The 19,280-nt window shown below is 51.5% G+C and overlaps 1 protein-coding gene across 1 annotated transcript in view; it reads left to right on the top strand.

Annotated features, from left to right (window-relative positions):
• The first annotated feature begins 9,425 nt into the window (after positions 1–9,425).
• LOC137755589 (F-box/WD repeat-containing protein 10-like) overlaps positions 9,426–19,280 on the top strand; it is a 61,071-nt gene continuing 51,216 nt past the window's right edge. Inside the window, exons 1-2 of the mRNA XM_068531789.1 lie at positions 9,426–9,979; positions 16,086–16,181. Of these exons, the coding sequence (XP_068387890.1) occupies positions 9,473–9,979; positions 16,086–16,181 (603 nt within the window). The 5' untranslated portion in view covers positions 9,426–9,472. The remainder of the gene's footprint in view (positions 9,980–16,085; positions 16,182–19,280) is intronic.

The raw sequence follows: 19,280 nt of genomic DNA, 5'->3' as shown, positions 1-19,280 counted from the left end.
TGAAAAAAGGCCAGTAGCACCTGGAGGTACACTTGACTTAAAGTTCTTGTGGCAAAAGAATTCAAGCCGGTTTCAGGGCACGTGCTTTTGAAAGTATTCCTCCGTCAGGCAAATAGTTTCAGGCTATTTGCCGACCACTCCAAACATTTAAAAATCATAACGAAATGCTTAGAAAGTGGATCAGTTTGATTCTGCAGCTCAATGGTGCCAAGGACGAGGTCCTCTTAGTCTCTGCTTTGCTGTGCGCGGTGAGGGCACCATCCTAAGCTGGTCCCTTCATACCTAGGATAGTTGCCAGGAACAACGCTTCTTGGTCCATCTCCAGAGGGAAAGAGGCCGGTTTCCCAAGTATCTCTTAGGAGCCAGGAAAACCCCAGCAGACTTCTCAGATATCTTCGGCCTAAATTTGCATGGACATCCGCATCCCTGGAGCAGTCAGCGTAGGCCAGTGGGCCGGAATGACCAGGCCCGGCGTAGATGAACAGAGTCTATCCCTGGAGCCCCCTGCGTGCTGGGGAGTCCTGTTTTCCAAGCTGCGGAAGAAAAAAAAGAAAAAGCCATGTTCTGGTGATTTAGAGTGAAGCTAGAATGTGGGATTCAGAAAGTCTGGGCCTCTCCAGTGAACTCGTGGGGCAGCCCCCCAGGGGTCTCCGCACGAGAGGCCGAGGAGCGGCCCAGCAGAACGCCTGTCCCGAGGGAAGGGGTCGACTGTGGTGGGTTTGGCTGTGCACAGCTTCAGGGTCAGAGCGGAGGGTGGTCCTGAGGAGGGCAGAATATGTCCACAGCTAGCCTCTGTGGGATCATGGAGTTTCAGGGAGAAAAGGGGCTCTGAGCAAAGAGAGAATGAGCAGTTTCAGGAAGATGGGAGGGACCCTGGGTTTGGGACGCCTCTGACAAAACATGTTACGGGACCTCCCTGGTGGTCCAGTGGGCGCTCCCAATGCAGGGGGCCCGGGTTCCATCCCTGGTGCTCCAGTGGGTGCTCCCAACGCAGGGGGCCCGGGTTCCATCCCTGGTGGTCCAGCAGGCGCTCCCAATGCAGGGAGCCTGTGTTCCATCCCTGGTGGTCTGGTGAGCACTCCCAATGCAGGGGGCCCGGGTTCGATCCCTGGTTGGGGAACTAGATACCGCATGCGTGCCGCAACTAAGAAGTCCGCATGCCACAACTAAAAATCCCGCGTGCCGCAACTAAGACCTGGTGCAGCCAAAACAAACAAACAAACAAGAAAACATGTTACAAACCCTGGGCAACCCTGGGCCCCTTTGGACTCTAGAGCATCAGAGGCAGCAATGGTGGGAGAAGAGGGTACCCAGTGGATGGTGGTGCCCCCGGGGACCCCCAGAAACACTGGGAGGAGGGGTTGTACAGGTCTGGGACCCTGGCCTTAGTCTGCAGGGGAAGGAGCAAGGAAACATGAATGGTGACTATAAAAGTGACCCTCTTCATATTCACAGGCTTCTGTGACCTGGGGAAATTAGGTTTTCATAACTTTTGGAGAGAGGAGGGTCATCCTTAGCCTGTTCCTTGTCTCACAGCTTAAGAGAATTCATTTGAAGGAGGCTTCTGCTCATTAAGTCCTGGTGTGTTTGTGACCATAATATCATTAGTATACAGATTCACTTGCATTATATGATGGCTTCACTTCCATCTTTTCACAAACCACACTATAAGTTAGTTGGAGCAGATATTGCATCCCCATTTGTTGGATGAGGAAATGGAGATTCAGAGAGGTTAAGCTACTTACCAAGGTCACACAGCTGGCAGGTGCTAGCATCAGGGCTCTGACCACCTAACGCTTCTAATCCAGGTTCTCTTTCTGACTATATTTGGATTCCCCCAACATATACAGACACATCTCCTGTTTAATAAGCTTGTTTCTTTCCTACTAAAATATTCTTGGCAAGACAGCAATTATTTCATTCCCATGGAGGTAATAGCTCCTACTCTTGGTGTTTTATTTAGTTCCTGAGTCTGTGCACCAGGCTTTGGATCAGGGCGACCCCCTCATCCCTGGAAATCCAGATACAGATGTTATGCTTCCTCCACCCAGTCAGGGGTACAAAAATACAGAGCGTTCTTCAACTTCTGGTTTGCAACAGTGAGGTGGAAATTGAAACCATTTGAGCGAATGTGTGTGGGCTGTGGCCAAGTGCAAGTAAGGATGCAGCTTCTATAGCTCCTGAGACCCAGCATCTTCCTGCAGGGAGGGGGCTTTGGTGAGGAAAAGAGTATATTATGTCTACAGACCTTTTGTCCTCAGACCCAGCCACAGACAATCCCTGGGGTGGGAGAAGGGGAAGGTCTATGGTTTTTCCTCTCTTTGTTCAGGGATCTAGGTCAGTAGTCCTTTTTTATTATTAAAAAAAAAGTAAATAACTAAGAGGAGCCCATTCCAAGATTGGTGGAGGAGAGTTAACACAATGCAGTGTGGTAATGCACATTGTAATAGCAACTGTAGACATGTCCTCGTTAGCATTGTTGGGGAGGAAGACATTTCCCTCTACCCTTCTAGGTTCTTCTGGCTGGTCTAAGAATTAAAGTGACATGAAACAAATCAACAGGAGGAAATTAAATGAAAGTTTAATAACATGTGTACATGGGAAAGACCCAGGAAAAATGAGTAACTCACCAAAATGGCTGAAACTCTCACCTTAAATACCATCTTCAGCTAAAGACAGAAGAGGATGTTGGGGGTAGTGGTTTGGGATGTCAAAGGGGAGGCATACAATTCACATGAAGATGGAAAAGCGAATGTTTGGAAAACAAGTGTTTGCTGGGCCAGCAGAGACAATGGGACTCGGAGAAGAATTTTAACAAACAGACTTTGCTGGGTTCCTCCCTGTCTGCCACTCAGTTCATACTATATATATCTATGGGGATAGCTCACTTACTGGAATGGGTCCTTGCTCTACATTCTTTTAGGCTGCTCAGGGGAGGTAAACAGAAAGACTTCTTGAGTCTTCTGTTTCTTAAAAATAATCAGCCTAAATTAGTCCTCATGCCTAAGAGACACATTTTGGGGTCTACTTTTGCTCCCCTCCGGTGTCACGGGTTCTGCATCAGCCTCTTGGGTTCAAATCCAGCTGGTTCAGAACCAAGGGTCTTTGGGCAGGTTATCTAACCCCAGAAAACTTAGTTTCCTCATCTGCTAAATAGGAATAGTAATGGCCGCTGTCTCGGGGCTGTTGTGCGACTCACCCAGTTGGTACATGAGGGCCCTCAGCATTTATACTGGTGTTAGTGCTATCACCAGCACACTCCTCTGGGCTTCATCTAACTCCACATGCAGAGATGCCCGAACCACAGTTACTGCATTTTGATTTTTTAATTACATTCTTTTCTTCCATGGCTAAAACAGATGTGCAGTGTATGTTTGACAGGCCACAAAGCAGACTGTTCTGGTTAGCGTAAAGTTTAAGTTAAATCATGTATAAGCCAGAATGACTTCCCCATACCTCAGTATGTGAAAATTTCCTCTGTCATTTTCCTCTTTTGATTGCAAGTATTCTGACAGAAAATATTGATGATTAAAATACTTGCCCCTTGATGCCATGGTGGTTGCTGCTTGCTCTGGGTCCATCATGTCCCTTGTTGCTAGGCAGAACAGTCTTTGACATAAATTGTAGCAATATTTTTTTGGATATATCTCCTAAGGCAAAAGAAATAAAAACAAAAATAAATGGTACCTAATTAAGCTTTAAAGCTTCTGTATAGCAAAGGAAACCATTGACAACATGCAAAGACAACCTACAGAATGGGAGAAAATATTTGCAAATGATATGACCGATAAGGGTTTAATAACCAAAATATATAAACAGCTCATACAACTCAACAGCAAAAAAACCCAAACAACCCAATTAAAAAATGGACAGAAGACCTGAATAGACATTTTTCCAAAGAGGACATGCAGATGGCCAACAGGCACATGAAAAGATGCTCATTGCCACTAATCATCAGGGAAATGTAAATCAAAACCACAATGAGATACCACCTCACACCTGTCAGAATGGCCATCATCAAAAATAACAAATAACAAATGTTGGAGAGGGTGTGAAGAAAACAGAACCCTTGTACACTGTTGGTGGGAATGTAAAGTGGTACAGTCATTGTGGAAAACAGTATGGAGTGTTCTCAGAAAACTAAAAATAGAACTACCGTATGATCCAGCAATTCCACTCCTAGGTATATATCCAAAGAAAGTGAAAACACTAATTTGAAAAGATATATGCACCCAATGTTCATAGCAGCATTATTTACAGTAGCCAAGATAATGGAAGCAACCCAAGTGCCTGTCAACAGATGAATGGATAAGGAAAATGTGGTACATATATACAATGGAATACTACTCAGCCATAAAAAAGAATGAAATTTTGTCATTTGCAGCAACATGGATGGACCTAGAGAGTATTATGCTAAGTGAAATAAGTCAGACAAAGACAAATATTCTATGTTATTACTTATATGTGGAATCTAAAAAATGAAACAAAGGAATGAATATAACAAAACAGAAACAGACTCACAGATACAGAGAACAAACTAGTGGTTACCAGTGGGGAGAGGGGAGGGGGAATAGGCAAGACGGGTAGGGGATTAAGACGTACAAACTAGTATGTATAAAATAGATAAGCAACAAGGATATATTGTACAGCACAGGGAAATATAGGGGCTTTTGGGTCATTTTCTGCATCTTTCCATCCGATGTGCCCATTCTGACTGGTTGGGGGTGCGTAGCTGTCCCAGGTCCAGAAAACTGGCCAAACAACAGTGGTACCAAAGCAACAGCTGTCCTAGGACCTCTAGGGTGAGCTAGACTTGGAACCCATCTTCCGTCCCCAGGGCGAGAGAGAGCATTTTTTGCGTGTTTTAAAAGATTCGCTCATTTGGTCGCAATAGGTTGTTTTGCCATTTTAAGCCTAAGCCGTAAAGGTGACTAGAGTTTACTTTGTGTAGTTGCTTTGGGTTTTCTCATACACAGTTCTCAGAGTGCGAGGCATGTGCTAACCGTGTGCCACATAAAACGTCACGTCTTTGGGTCTGGAATTTATGAGGAATGATTGAAGAGTGTGGTCTGGGTCCTGGGCTCTTCGTTTCTAGGGCATTGAATGCTCCTGCGGGGGTTCCTGGGAGGTCCAGCTGCTAATTCTGGCCCTGAGAGCCTGGGTGACTGGAGGGTTGCTGCTCAAGGGTGCACCATGGCCACACCTCGTCGGCAAACAAGAGTGAGCTGGGAACAGCCCGGGGCCAGACCTCCTGTGGCCTTGGCAGGAAATGCCCCCGTGTTCTTCCTTAGTTGCAGGTGGTCTGTAGGCCAGTTTTCTCCACCCATCATCAGGAGTCCTGCAGGCACTGTGTTAGGTGCTCACGGGCAAGGCAGACCCTATGCAGGCTCACAATCTTGTTTTCTGAACCAATGTGTGTGCCCCCGTCTTTGTGAAGAGCAGGCATGTGGAACACCCTGGGACAACCCTGCCTTCCTCAGTGGGCCAGTCACTACCCGACAAAGAGACAGGAGGTTTGAGGGAGGGACTCAGAAGGGGCTCGGGTGGTCACGCCTGTTGTGCTCTGAGACTAGGAGCAAAGATCCTTTGAGTCTGTTCTCCTCTCCTGCAGTTTGTTCTCTTGTTTTGCAGTAGTTAATTACCAAAAACGATCTAAGAGGCTGTCTTCTCATTTTAGGAGCAAAGCAGGGCTGGGGACCAGTTTGCTGATGGCAACCCCAGGCCAGAAAGTCTACTGGGCCCACACCCCCAGGTGAATCAGGAAAAGTCTGGGCTGGTTTCTGGAAGAGTGATGATGCAGCTTCCAGCTCTGCGGTTCTCCGATTTGGGGATTTTACCGGAAAAACTGCACAGTGCGTTTGGAGGACTGATTTAAATGTAACTCTTCCAGATAACTCCACCTCACTGTTATTGCCATAGTTTTCATAAAAGATAAGACCTTCAGTTCCAGAAAAGGGGGAAGGACACAGTCTCAATCAGGTATCATCCCTTGAAATCAATCAAATTCAGATCTATGACTGGTTTATTATGTTATTCTTATTTTTCTCAGTCTGATTGCCTGCTTTTTCTTAATTTCTGACGGACAAATATTAGCTAGGTTTGTGAGTCACGGCTTGGCAGACACAGACGAAAAATATCCAGAGAGATTTTTGAAGCTGTTTCCTTAGGAGAGAGGCTGCGGGGCTTCCTTAGTCTGAAGCTGCCAGATGGAGTCTTTGGGTTGAGAATGCTCTTCTTGAATTCTTGCAGATCCCTCAGGGTGATGGCCTTAAACCCATAAACTGGGAGGGGATCTGTTGGCAGCCATCGTTCATGTGACTCCGAGGGAGTTTGTCAGTTTGTGGGATTATTCATCACAGAGTCAACTGGATGAAAGATTAATGATGACCTACCTGCCGACCGATTTCCTACCACATGGCTTGGTAGAGTTTGAGTTTCGAAATTCTGAGCAGGGAAACCTCCCTCAATTCTGGGAAGGAATACCAAGCCACAGCTTGGCCCTAACATCCCTGGTGGCAGGTTTGATTCAGGAAAGAAGGAAATTACAAAATTTGTTTTGTGCCGAAGAGAGACACTCGTTTCATGTGAGGTTGAGTGGTGGGAGGCTGGCCTGGAGGACAGGACAGGGTGGAATTGCAGGGCCATCTGACGTCCGGGGAGCAGGTGTGATGAGAGGGCCGGGAGGTGGTCTGGACGTTGTGACGGGGGGTCAGGAGGACCCCCCGCCTCGGCTCTGAGATACGTTGGTGGGGGGCGGTTGGGGGGAGAAGGATAGCACCAGCCGAGAGGCGGCAGGAGAAGCAGCGTCTTTGGCGAAAGCCGAGCTCCGGTTAAGGCAGGGAGGCAGGGGACTGTCTGAGAAGAGGCTGAGGATATTGGGGTGCTCAGGGCGCAACGGGGGCGGGGTGGTGACTGAGCGCTGGGTCAAGAGGGAATTAGGGTCTAGGACATACGTGGGCGTTAACCCCGCCTTCCGGTGCGGGAGCGTTGACCCAGGAGGCCTGGGTGTGATGAGGTGCCCTGCAGCTCCTGGGGAGGCCGGCCGGAAGGTGCTGTGTCAGGCCTGGCGGGGGAGGGGGTTTAGAAGTTGAGGTGGATTCTGTGGTCCTGGGAGGGCCAGAGGCCGCCACGGGGTCAGTGCTCTCAGGCCCAAGTCCGGGCAGATGTCACAGCTTGGCCAGGGCGCCCTTTTCCCACAAGCTCAGGAGGATCTCAGACACAGCACAGTTTCCCCGAGAGCCACACTGGGAATCTGTTTACCAGCCCTGGCTTCGGCCAACCTCCTCACTTCATAGATGAGGAAGCTGGGGTTGAGAGAGGACAAATGATTTTCCCAGTTCAGGCTGGGACTGAAAAGTCAGGTTTCCTGTTTTCCAAGCTGCTGCGGAATGTCTGGTCGCTTGGAGCTCCGATGGGGCACCGGGACGGGCTGAGCGAAGCTGCGGGCTGCCCTCCGGGGTCAGCAGGAGAAAAGGGGCGGGGGAGATAAGGGAGAGCCTGGCTCAGTGCCCCCTGATTGGCGCCTGAGGTTGTGGAACGGGTCAGGCTGGGCAGCCACGCCACCTCCCCCTCCCCAGAAATATCAGAGGCTCTGTGGCATGTGGGTGGACCAGTTCAGCTTCCAGAACCAGGTCATTCAGAGAGAGGGACAGAAAAGAAAGCAACCCTATTCGTTAAATGTTGGAGAAAACTCCAGGAACGTTCTGGGCTGCGAGAAGCCAGCTCCTTTCCCTCCTGGCCAGAGATTTAAAACCATGAAATGAAACGCAGGGGAACCTCTGGGAACCTCTTCTGGCGTGTCTTCAGCAGTGGAAGAGGGCAGCCAGGTCAGGGATACTCAGGAACCTTCGTACTGCTGAAAAGAGCCGCATCTAGGCCATCATGACATGCATGCTCTGTACATGTTGACAATCAACAGAGCTGCATCTGACATAGATTTTTACTGTTTTCCATGCCCTCCAACACCAAGCGGGAATTCTCGGTCAGTGACGAGAACTGCCCCTTGGTTTATGTGCTTTAATCCAGATCCTGCCAAATCACACGGGGTGGAGAGCCATGGGGGGAGTGCGATGACTTGGACCCACCCCATCCCTAATCTCAGGGGCGAGCTGGACTGGCCCCCACCCCATTCTCCCTCTGTTCCATTAGTTTTCCAAATCCACTTGAGTGTATATGAAGAAATCCTGTGGGGGAGCTGTAGAACCTCTCCAGGACAGGGGTCCCCAACCCCCGGGCCACAGACCAGTGGTGGTCTGTGGCCTGTTAGGAGCCAGGCTGCACAGCAGGAGGTGAGAGGCGGGCAAGCGAGCAAAGCTTCATCTGTATTTACAGCCGCTCCCCATCGCTTGCATTACTGCCTGAGCTTCGCCTCCTGTCAGCATTGTGGTGAGTTGTATAATTGTTTCATTATATATTACAATGTAATGATAATAGAAATAAAGTGCACAGTAGATGTAATGCGCTTGACTCATCCCGCAACATTCCCCCCGACCCCGGTCCGTGGAAAAATTGTCTTCCGTGAAACCAGTCCCTGGTGCCAAAAAGGTTGGGGACTGCTGCTCTAGGGTACAAACGTTGGGGGCCAGGTACCCTGGAACGGTCCTGGGTTCCTTGGTGCCCACCTGGCATCCCCACCCAGTGGCGCTGCCCAGGAGCACCTTTCGTCTGAGGAGCGAGATGCTTCCCACCTTCTCCCCTGGCGTCTGTTATGGGCTGAACTGTGAACCGCCCGCCCCCCGCCAAAACCCCGCATCGGATGTTGAAGTCCTAACTGATGCCGAAAGCTCAGCTTCTCTGTACTGGTGCCAAATCGAATCTCGGAGTTTTGGGTGAAGTAGAAAGAAAAGAATAGCTTTATCGCTTTGCCAGGCAAAGGGGGCCACAGCCAGTGCCTGCCTCAAAGAACTATGTGTCCCAGCCCGGGAGGATCTGCTGAGGGGTTTTATAGCAGTGGTTCAGAGGTGAGGTCTCTGACAAGATGAGGGTGTGTGCCGGGTCTCAGGTGGGTCTCCTGATCTTTTTTTTTTTTTTTTTTTTTAATAAATTTATTTATTTATTTATTTTTAGCTGTGTTGGGTCTTCGTTTCTGTGCGAGGGCTTTGACCGCGGAGCTCAGGAATCTCCAGTCCTTTCCAGACCGATCCCCCAGCTTGGCTGAGATTATGGGGGGGGCGAATGATTCACAGAAGAATAGCAGTTTCGGGTCTGGGCTGGAGGACGGGTCGGAGCCTGTGGGGAGACAGCCTGGGCCTCTCTGAGCCTGGGGACTCGGGCTGCCTTGTGGCCACTGCAGCTGGCCGTCCTCTAAGCCGAGCAGAGTAATGACGACCGACCGAGCTTCCTCTGGGGGGAGGAAACAGTTAAAATCCTGCCGCAGCTGCCGTCAGCTGGGCGTGGTTCTCCCATCTGACTGGGGCGGCAGGATCCTGGGCCCAGGAGCAGAGGAAGCCCAGCTCCTGCGCAGAACTTCCACATGGCTGAGTTTGATCTGACGGCTCCAGGGCCTCTGCCCGGGGTCCCCGCTCACCCTCCGGCCACTCTCAGCCCAGACTCTGGGTTGGCCAGCCCAGCAGAAGGAGAGGGCACAGCCTCCCTAGGGAGCTCCCCGGGGGAGAGCTGGGGACAGAGCCGTGGCTCTGCCTGGCAGGGGCGTCCTGGGGCGGAGGTGGAGGAGGAGGAGGAGGTCCTGTGCGACTTCTGCCTCGGGGCCAACAGGGTGAGGGCCATGAAGTCCTGCCTGACCTGCATGGTGAACTACTGCCCAGAGCACCTGCGGCCGCACCAGGAGAACAGCAGGCTGCAGGGCCACCAGCTGGCAGAGCCCGTGAAGGACCGGGACCTGCTCGTGTGCCTGGCCCACCGCAGCCCGCTGGTTGCCTTCTGCTGCCCCGATGGGCAGTGCATCTGCCAGGAGTGCGGCCGGGCCGAGCACAGGGGCCATGCCTCTGTCTCCCTCGATGCCGCCCACAGGGACAAGGAGGCAAGTGCCGGGGTCCGTGCGGAGAGGGAGGTGGGGAGGCCGTGGGTCAGGGAGAGGCCTGGGCTCTGCCTCGGCTCCTGGGGCTGCCGGCTTCACTCCTGTGCTCTTAGCTTTGGCCCCTGGCTGTGCAGCCAGCATCCCTGTCTCTTGCACTTGGCTTTGGAAACTGGAGTCGGTTACTCTGTCGCCATCTCGGTCCTGCTGTCCCTGTACTCTCTCTGTCTGCGTCTGTCGCTCCTCTGGCTACTTTCCTGCTACTTCTCACTCAGCTTTTGGTGACTGATCCGTGGGTGGGTGTTGGATGCAGAAGATGTTTCCCTCTGGCTGGATCTGAGTGGCAACGAATGCAATGTAAAGCTTGGCAGAAGTTCAAGAGAAAAGAGCCAAAACTTTGCCCGAAGTTCTCTTTTTCCCTTTACCCCAAACAAGAGATCAGTAGCAAGGGCCCCTCTGGAGATACCGGGTATGAAATCCAAGAGCTTGAATAGTGCCGAGATAAGAGAGAACTGGAAACTTCCCTCCAGGTACAATGTCAAGGACTGCTTACCTTAGGGAAAATAAATCTCCTCATCAGATAGAGGTGTCAGGAGAGACTGAGAAATACTGTGCTCGTAGCCTGTAATTTTATTCCCATCAGGTAGGGCAACCGTTTCTAGAACAGCTGACTTTTCTTTGCCCTGAGAAAGCTGAGAGCCTGGAGAAGTTCCTGGGAATGGATTCATATGCTTCGTTTCTCATACTCGGACTTTCCACGAGCACGTTTGTTCTCAGTGGGGAAGTGCAGTTCTTTTGTCCCACATTTCTTGTGTACAGACTCTGGGCAAGCTCCCTGTCTGCACTGAGCACGGCCGCCAGGCCCGTGGCAGCGTCTTGGCCCCGGGGTCCCTGGGCAGCGGACAAGGAGCTTCCTGGAGGGGGACCCGCTCCTCCACACCCTCCCTTAAGCATGGATTTTATCCAGCGTTAGTGGGAATTGTTCCAGAAAGCTCTGTATTCCAGATGCCAGTGAGTCATTGTTATCAGCTCTGCAATCTACCTGCCAACAGTTCCCAGCATCTCCAGTGCCAGGAAATGTCCGGGCAGGAGAGCAGGTCACTGCCACCCACTCCCCACGTTCACAGCCACGTTCACAGAGGAGGCTCTGGGTCAGCAGACAGGCCAGAGGATAAAGTTCCACGTAATTGACTCCATGGTCTTCATGGAGCCTTGGGGTGTGCTATGTGCTTTCCGTGGATTTTCCCATCCAGTCCTGGAATAACTCACTGAGGTGGTGACTCTTTTCGTCTTCACCAAATTTGTCCAGACTCATACAGACGACTAAGCCATGGAGTGGGAATGGAAGCTTCTGGAAAGCCACCCCACTGGAGGAACACAGGGAAGGACCCCAAGGTCACAATATTATAACCTTACTTTATTTTTTTGGCACCAAAAGCCTGCCACACATGTCGTAGAGAGATTAAAGCAGAGTGTACTGCTTTCCCCTTGTTCAGGGTATAATATCTGAATTCTGTTATGTTTAACTGGAAAAGTGATGCATGTCCCCGTTCAGAAACAATCTCCACCAAATACTGAGATAGATTTTCCCAGACAAGGCCTCCCTCCCAGCCTGGATCTGCCCATCTCCCTCCTCAGAGGCAGACACCACGATCTACTCTTTCTTCTGTTTCCTTTCAGAAATTCTATGCCTGTAGCAGCATAGATACAATGTGAATTTTAACGTAGCGTAAGCTGGTGCGTTACAGAGACATAGGGTAATTGTCATTCTGAGCAGGGAGGGTTGTGTTTCTCGTGTGTGGAACCCCAAATTCAGGTATCCCAGGAGGGAGCGGTGTCAGGTAAAATACAGACAACTGGGGCAGTTCTTGGTGCTGAAAGCAGGCCGGTTCCAGGTGTGATGCAGCAGCCCCGTACCCCAGATCCTTGGTGCGGGCCCAGTTCCCAGCCTCTGCTTCCTGGTGTGCCTAGCAGAGTTCCTGCCTTTCCACCCTGCATCCTTGCTTTCAACGCTGAGAGTGCGTGTGTGCTCTGTAAGCGCTTTTTGGGTGGCCCTGCCACGGCTCAGGAGCCAAAAGGTTTCTTGCAAGGAGCCCAGGAGACCAGCTCCGAAGACACAGTACCTGGATGAGGCTGCAGCCACCACCAGGATTATTTTGAAAGTCTTATTAGACATAAGTAAGGCTCCAGAAGCTCCATCTCTCCTCCAGCCAGCCCCAGCCCGCTGGAGCCGCTTGCTGAAGGTCACTTTGGATCGAGTTAAGCGCCAGTCACTCAGGCATGTTGTGCAAGGGAAACCGTGAACAGCGGGGTCAGCAGCAGGGACACAGAGCGGCCGGGAGCTGCATCGGGTCCACAGAGCGGCTGATTTCTCAGTTCACCGACAGAGCCCCTTCTGAGGCTCCCACGGTCTCTAGCTACGCCAGTGGGCAAAAACTCTGGATTTGGGAATTCTGGGTGTTCTCTGATGATTTGTTCTGTGCCGCTGGGCTTCCAGGGCCCAGCTCTTCCCAATGGGGACTCCGCTCTTCCCCTTGCCCAGGCCAGCGTCCCAAGGCCTCTTAGTTGTTTTGTTTTTTTTTTAAATTGAAGTGTAGTTGATTTACAATGTTGTGTTAATTTCTGCTGTACAGCAAAGTGACTCAGTTTTACACATATATACATTTTTTAAAAAATTAATTAATTAATTAATTTATTTTCGGCTGTGTTGGGTCTTCGTTTCTGTGCGAGGGCTTTCTCTAGTTGCGGCGAGCGGGGGCCACTCTTCATCGTGGTGCGCGGGCCTCTCACTATCGCGGCCTCTCTTGTTGCGGAGCACAGGCTCCAGACGCGCAGGCTCAGTAGTTGTGGCTCACGGGCCTAGTTGCTCCGCGGCATGTGGGATCTTCCCAGACCAGGGCTCGAACCCGTGTCCCCTGCATTGCCAGGCAGACCCTCAACCACTGCGCCACCAGGGAAGCCCTATACATTCTTTTTTAAATATTCTTTTCCATTATGGCTTGCCCCAGGAGATTGGATATAGTTCCCTGTGCTCTACAGTAGGACCTTGTTGTTTATCCATTCTACATGTAATAGTTTGCATCTACCAACCCCAAATTCCCAGGCCATCCCTCTCCCTTAGCTTTTTTTTTCTTTTTGGCCGCACCCTGCAGCATGCAGAACTTCCCCGACCACTGTGCCCCCTGCAGTGGAAGTGCAGAGTCTTAACCACTGGACCACCAGGGAAGCCCTTCCCTTAGCTTTTAAGAGCAGCTAATCTTAACTCCACTCACCTTCTCTGAACTCAGGCTCGCTGCTGGGAAATGAAGCTGTGGCATGCATGTGTGTGAGTTGTGAAGTTTGCACTCTTTCTGTGACTGCTTTCCTGTTTGTTCTTTTCTGTTCCTTTTCAAGTTTATCAAACATTATCAAGTACTTTCTGTGGGCTAAGTGTGCTACACTATCTCAGGGAGCGTGGGCTGTAGTCAGGAAGCCAGGGCAGGTCCACGTCTCCCTGGATGCCAAAGGGCTGGGGCAGCACAAAGGCCCTGCTGCGTGTTCCAAGGAGGAAGACCCCCAGCAGTGAGGTCAGGGCAGGTATCTTGGGGGAAGGAAGGCTCGGCTGGGCCCCGTCTTAGACCTTCAAGTCCATTAGTGGAAGGTCACTGCGTCCAATCTCAGCATTGGTTCCAGAAAGCTCAGGATACGGTGGGGATCTCGGACACAGTCTCCAGGTGGAGCAGGAGCCAAGGTCTGAGAGCCACAAGTGTTCCCGCTTCTTGGGGGCGCCGTTAACCAGCATTGTTCACGGCCCATCTGCTGCCAAAAGGGGGATGGTTTGAGGCTGTTCAGGAGAATTTCTCCTAGAAGTTCCGAGGAGTGCCTTGGACTCAGTATTATGCAACTTGTTTTATCCTGAACATTCCAGCAGGCTGTATGTCTTTCAAGAGCAGGGACAGTGTCTTATATAACTGGACTGGCATGTAGCGAGCTCTCATCAGCTGGCCAAGGAGTGAAGTCAGGGCCCAGCTGGGACCCTAGTGTTCCCAGACACAGACTCTCCAGAGGGAAACACCAAGCGACTGACACCATCTGGAATTTCCTCCTCTCTTCTCCCTCCCCCTGCTGTTCCAGTTTGCATCTCTAACCCGACCCTGGCCACTGAGCTGGGTACCCCCTTTGCCCTGGAGACAGAAGCAAGAACGATTTTGTTAACATATTCTTGAGGCACCAGAGGAGACGCTAAACCATCTGATGAGGGTCGTAGAGCCTGAGAGAGGCAGGTCTTGTACCCCAGATATGGTGCCTTTTGCACAGCATCTGTCCTCACCCCGCTGAAGCGGGGAGGACTCTCTGTGCCCTTGGACATGGGGCCGTCTACTCTCATTGGCACTGCTGTCCTGCTTTTGTGTGGGGCCTGCCTGGGCCTGCGATGTGATGTGCGTATGGCTGACGCCTTGGGACACCCCGGAGCCAGGGTCTGGGACACCCCGGAGCCAGGGTCTGGGCACCCCGTCATTTCCTGGGAACAGGAAAAACTGGAGATGCTGGTCTCCCAAGTGGCCCCGCCTCTTGTGGTAAGCAGGAGTGCCTGCTTGTGGGGTGACTCACTCAGAGGTCCCCACTAGGCACTTGGGAGTCCCTTTCTCCTTTTATGGCAGTCCGCAGACAGTGGGGAGAAACCACCTCCCTGGACACTCTGGGGGTCTCCTGTGACCCCGGATGGTGCTGGGGCCGACCGCTTTAACACACTCTGCACTCGTTGCTACTGTGTGTTCTGTTGTGTCTCCCACCACCTTTCAACAAGCAGCTCGTGTCCCCTCCCGTCCTGGAGCAGGTCACTGGGTAGTAAGCCTTCTAGACAGACCAAGGTTCCACATTGCCCCCAAATAGGCCAGACCCCGCATCTTCCCTGCTTCCCCCACTCCTGGGCATCAGGTCTCAGGTCTCAGGGGCGGGAGGTCACCTGGGCTCCCTCGGCTCTGAGTCGGGGCCGCAGGGCCTGAGCAAACGTTCCCGGGCTTCTGCAGAGGGAGATGAGTCCCCTGCCTGCCTGGGCTGCCACCACTGGGGCCTGGGATTCCCGCGGGCTTCAGTGGGAGGAAGGGGAGACGCGTCACGGTGCCCCCGCACCCCGAGTTCTGTTAGGGTGAATGACGACACAGCTGGCGTGCAGACACGCTGCTGTGAAAATCAGTAAAAGCTCTTCTTTCTGTTGCTGCTGTCTCGTGCCCTTGTGGACGCAGAAAGTGACAGGGCCTCTGAAGCTCGCAAAGGCTCTGGTTTCATGCCTCGACACGTTCTCAGCAGACAGTGCTTGGGGAGTTTCAGGAGGCGAGAGTGGGGCTGGGCAGGGGCGTCGACCTGGGCAAACCCGGGGTTCTCAGGCGGCCACTTGCCTTGGCGGGGAGGGTTCGCTCTGCCTGCACCCGGCAGAGAGTAAGAGTCCGTGATGGAAAGCAGCCGAGGTAGCGCTAGTAACGATGATGAGGATAATGACGCCACCGACACGGATGGAGCACCTGCAACGTGCCCGCTACTGTACAGAGTTCCTGCTGACACGCCTCCCATCCTTGCGGGAACCCTGTGAATTGGGCACTTTAGCTGCTCCCACCTCACAGGTGAAGAAATGCAAGTGTGGAGGCGTTAAGTAGATTTTCCCGAAGTCTCATCTGCTAAGTAGGAACCCTGGGACGCCCACCCCCGACTTCAAGCGCCCTGTGCTCCTTGTAAGGCTGTTCTGGGGCCGGATGGGCTGGACTCAACTCCACTGACAACTGTGTGACCTTGGATAGGTGGCTCCATTTTCTCACCTGTACAATGGAGATAATGTGTTTACCTGCTATGGGCATGGTCAGGATGATAGGAGGTGACGCAGAGAAATGCTTGAAGCGATGCCCAGCGCAGCGTAAGCTCTCCCTGCATTTTAGCCAGTTCACCCTGGGAAGTGCCGGCACGCAGCTGACCCTCTGTGCCTCCACTGAGGGTGGGTGCTCCAGCCTGGCTTCTGAGAGCAGCTTCTGAGACTGACTCCCCTTTCCATGGAAGAAGGGCAGACGGTGCCTTTGCTCCTGGGGACCTTCCGAGTGCCCTGGGCTCCTGCCTCCTTGACGCTGACCTTTCCTCTTCTTAGGCTGAGCTTCGGAGCACCCAGTTAGACATGGAGCGGAAACTCAAGTTGAATGAAGACGCCATCGCCAGGCTCCAAGCCAACCATAAATCCGTTCTGGTAAGGCTGGCCGGGGTCACCTGCCGGGCTTTGGCACACCTGGCAGCTGCTGCGTGCTCAGCCAGGCCCACCCGGGGTTGTGGGATGCAGGGTGCAGGCCCGGCCCCCATGTCCACGGGCCCCATGGGTTTTATCATTGGGTGAGAACTGTGGGTACAGATAAGGTCGGCCACACCGCAGGGTGACTTCACCTTGTTACGGGGATTTGCTATGAAATTAGTTCAAGATTCAGAACTGGCAAGGGATTTACTTTTTAATGTTATAGAGTAGAAGCAAGCTAGTCCTGTAATGACAGTGTCCTTATTTGTATATGTGCATATGCTTTTTTGACCGGGAGAAAAGGGTATATGTGGGAGTCAAGGGGGGTGGTTAGCTAGAGCTCCAGAAATTATGCATAATCTTGGATTCTTCCATCATGGGAGGGTGTTCTGCATGCGATTTTCACCAGTCCTAAATCCTGGCAGCCAGAAAAGAGAGGTGAGAGTTGCTGGATTAGTGGATGGTATTTGATAAGGCCAGTGGCGTGCCAGGCTACTTAGTTTTAGTCTCTCTGGTTTATGAACACTTTCTATAATAAACTCTAAGTAGACCCAAACAGTTCCGCAAAGGTTTCTCATTAGTGGCAAGCCAATAACCACAACTCAGAGGAGAATGCAAAACAACTACCCTATGGCAGTCAGTCAGCAGCAGCATCTTTGCATATCAAGAATGATTCTATCAATTCATCCATCCATCCACCTACGTATCCACTATGCATCCATCCGTCCATCCATCCATCCATCCGTCCATCCATCCACCCACCCATCCATCCATCCACCCATCTGTCTATCCATCCATCCATCCATCCATCCACCCATCTGTCTATCCATCCATCCATCCATCCGTCCATCTGTCCATCCGTCCGTCCATCCATCCACCCATCCACCCATCCACCCATCCACCCATCCATCCATCCATCCATCCATCCACCCACCCACCTATCCATCTATCCATCCATCCATCCATCCATCCGTCCATCCATCCACCCACCTATGCATCCATCCACCCATCCACCCATCCACCCATCCATCCATCCACCCATCCACCCATCCATCCATCCACCCACCTATCCATCCATCCATCCATCCACGCATCCGTCTATCCATCCATCCATCCATCCATCCATCCATCCGTCCATCCGTCCATCCGTCCATCCATCCACCCACCTATCCATCCATCCATCCACCCACCCACCCATCCACCCACCCATCCATCCACCCACCTATCCATCCATCCATCCATCCATCTATCCATCCATCCATCACCTACCCATCCACTCACCTGTCCATCCACCCACCCGTCCATCCACCCACCCACCCATCCACCCATCCATCCATCCATCCATCCATCCATCCATCCATCCATCCACCCACCTATCCATCCATCCATCCATCCATCTGTCTATCCATCCATCCATCACCTACCCATCCACTCACCCGTCCATCCACCCATCCATCCATCCATCCGTCCATCCATCCATCCATCCATCCATCCATCCATATCTAATACATGTAACCATTTCAACTTAATTTCTTCCTCCTTGGTGTTTATAACTAACTAGCTGTGGAAGCATGAATACCTATTTCTCACCCATATAATCTTACGAAAAGAAGAACAATAATTATCCCTTGAAAGTCTTGGAAACCTTCAGAGATTGTTGATTTCCCTGCTCAGTGTAATCTGGAGAACCGCGTGGAGCATCTTGCCTTTTTCCAGCTCTTTATTTTCCAGACACTCTGATCCCTACTCAGTTCTTCTCTTAACTGCATGGTAACCAGGTGAGGTAGCTACCACAGTGGCCACCGTGTAGGAGGTACATGAGGACACAGAGACAACAAGAACTGTCCAGGGCCCCCAGGTTGATGGGACAGGAGAGCCTGGGAGTGTTGCTTCCTTGACCTAAGAATGACTCAGTCTGTTGCAATGGTGGTGCTTTAGTTTCTTTATCTAAGAAATGGGGACTGTAGTAGTACAGTCGTCCCTTTGTGTCCTCAGGGGATTGGTTTTAGGACAACCCCCAATCCCCCCCCCACCAACAGATACCAAAATCCACAGATGCTCAAGTCCCTTGTATAAAATGGCCCCGTATTTGCCTGTAAACCTACGCACATCCTCCCGTATACTTTAAATCTTCTCTAGATTACTTACAATACCAGATAACAATGTAAATGCTATGTAAATAGTGGCCAGCTTGGCAGAGTCTAGTTTTGCTTTTTGGAACTTTCTGGAATTTTTTTCCCAAATGTTTTCGTTCTGTGGTTGGTTGAATTCGTGAATGTGGAATCCGCAGGTATGGAGGGCCATCTGTATTTACCTTCTGGGGTTGCCATGAGAGAATATGTATACAGTGCTCAGAACAGTGCCCGGCCCATGATAAGCACTTCCTAAATGTGGCCGTTATTGTATTACTATGTTATGTAACTAAAAAGTGACCAGGCAGGTGGCAGGACCCCAGGAGAACAGAAAACAGTACCTGGAGGGGCTGCTCAGAGGGCTCTCAGATGGGATGGTCATGGAGGGACAATGGGGGAGATTGAGGCAGGCGGGGCATGGGCTCCGGGCTGTGGAGCGGTGCGAAGGGAGGGTGAGCAAAGGAAAGTGTTTCCAAGAACTTTACATGAAATTGAACCAGGTAATTTGTGTTGGGGCAACGATCTGGAGTTGGGCATTGTCAGAGGGAGCCATCAGCACCAGGACCTAAGAACTACCAAAGAGAAGTGGAAACGGTTGAAAACGTGGATTGAAGTTGTAAATATGACGTTGACTGAAGGCATTTGTAAAGGATGTGGAAGGATAGAATCCCACATGCACAAGTGCCATCATGCAGATCCTTGCTATTCATCACATGGAATTTGTTTTACGTATTTTTGAACGTGGCATTCCATTCTGCATAGGTAGGCTGGTCCTGCGATGTTTAGGTGCTGTGGACACCTGCACACACCCTAAACATTTTGTGCCTGGCACAGACACCATAGGGTTAGGTGTGCTTTTGGCTCAGATGGACCCGGTGGGCAGTTTAACTGGACGTAAAGGAAATGCTAAGGAAGCAGATTCATGCTA

This window comes from Eschrichtius robustus, chromosome 20, assembly GCF_028021215.1.
Source record: "Eschrichtius robustus isolate mEscRob2 chromosome 20, mEscRob2.pri, whole genome shotgun sequence".
NCBI lineage: Eukaryota > Metazoa > Chordata > Mammalia > Artiodactyla > Eschrichtiidae > Eschrichtius > Eschrichtius robustus.
The sequence above is the reverse complement of the archived record's forward strand: the minus strand, read 5'-3'. Positions and strand labels throughout refer to the sequence as shown.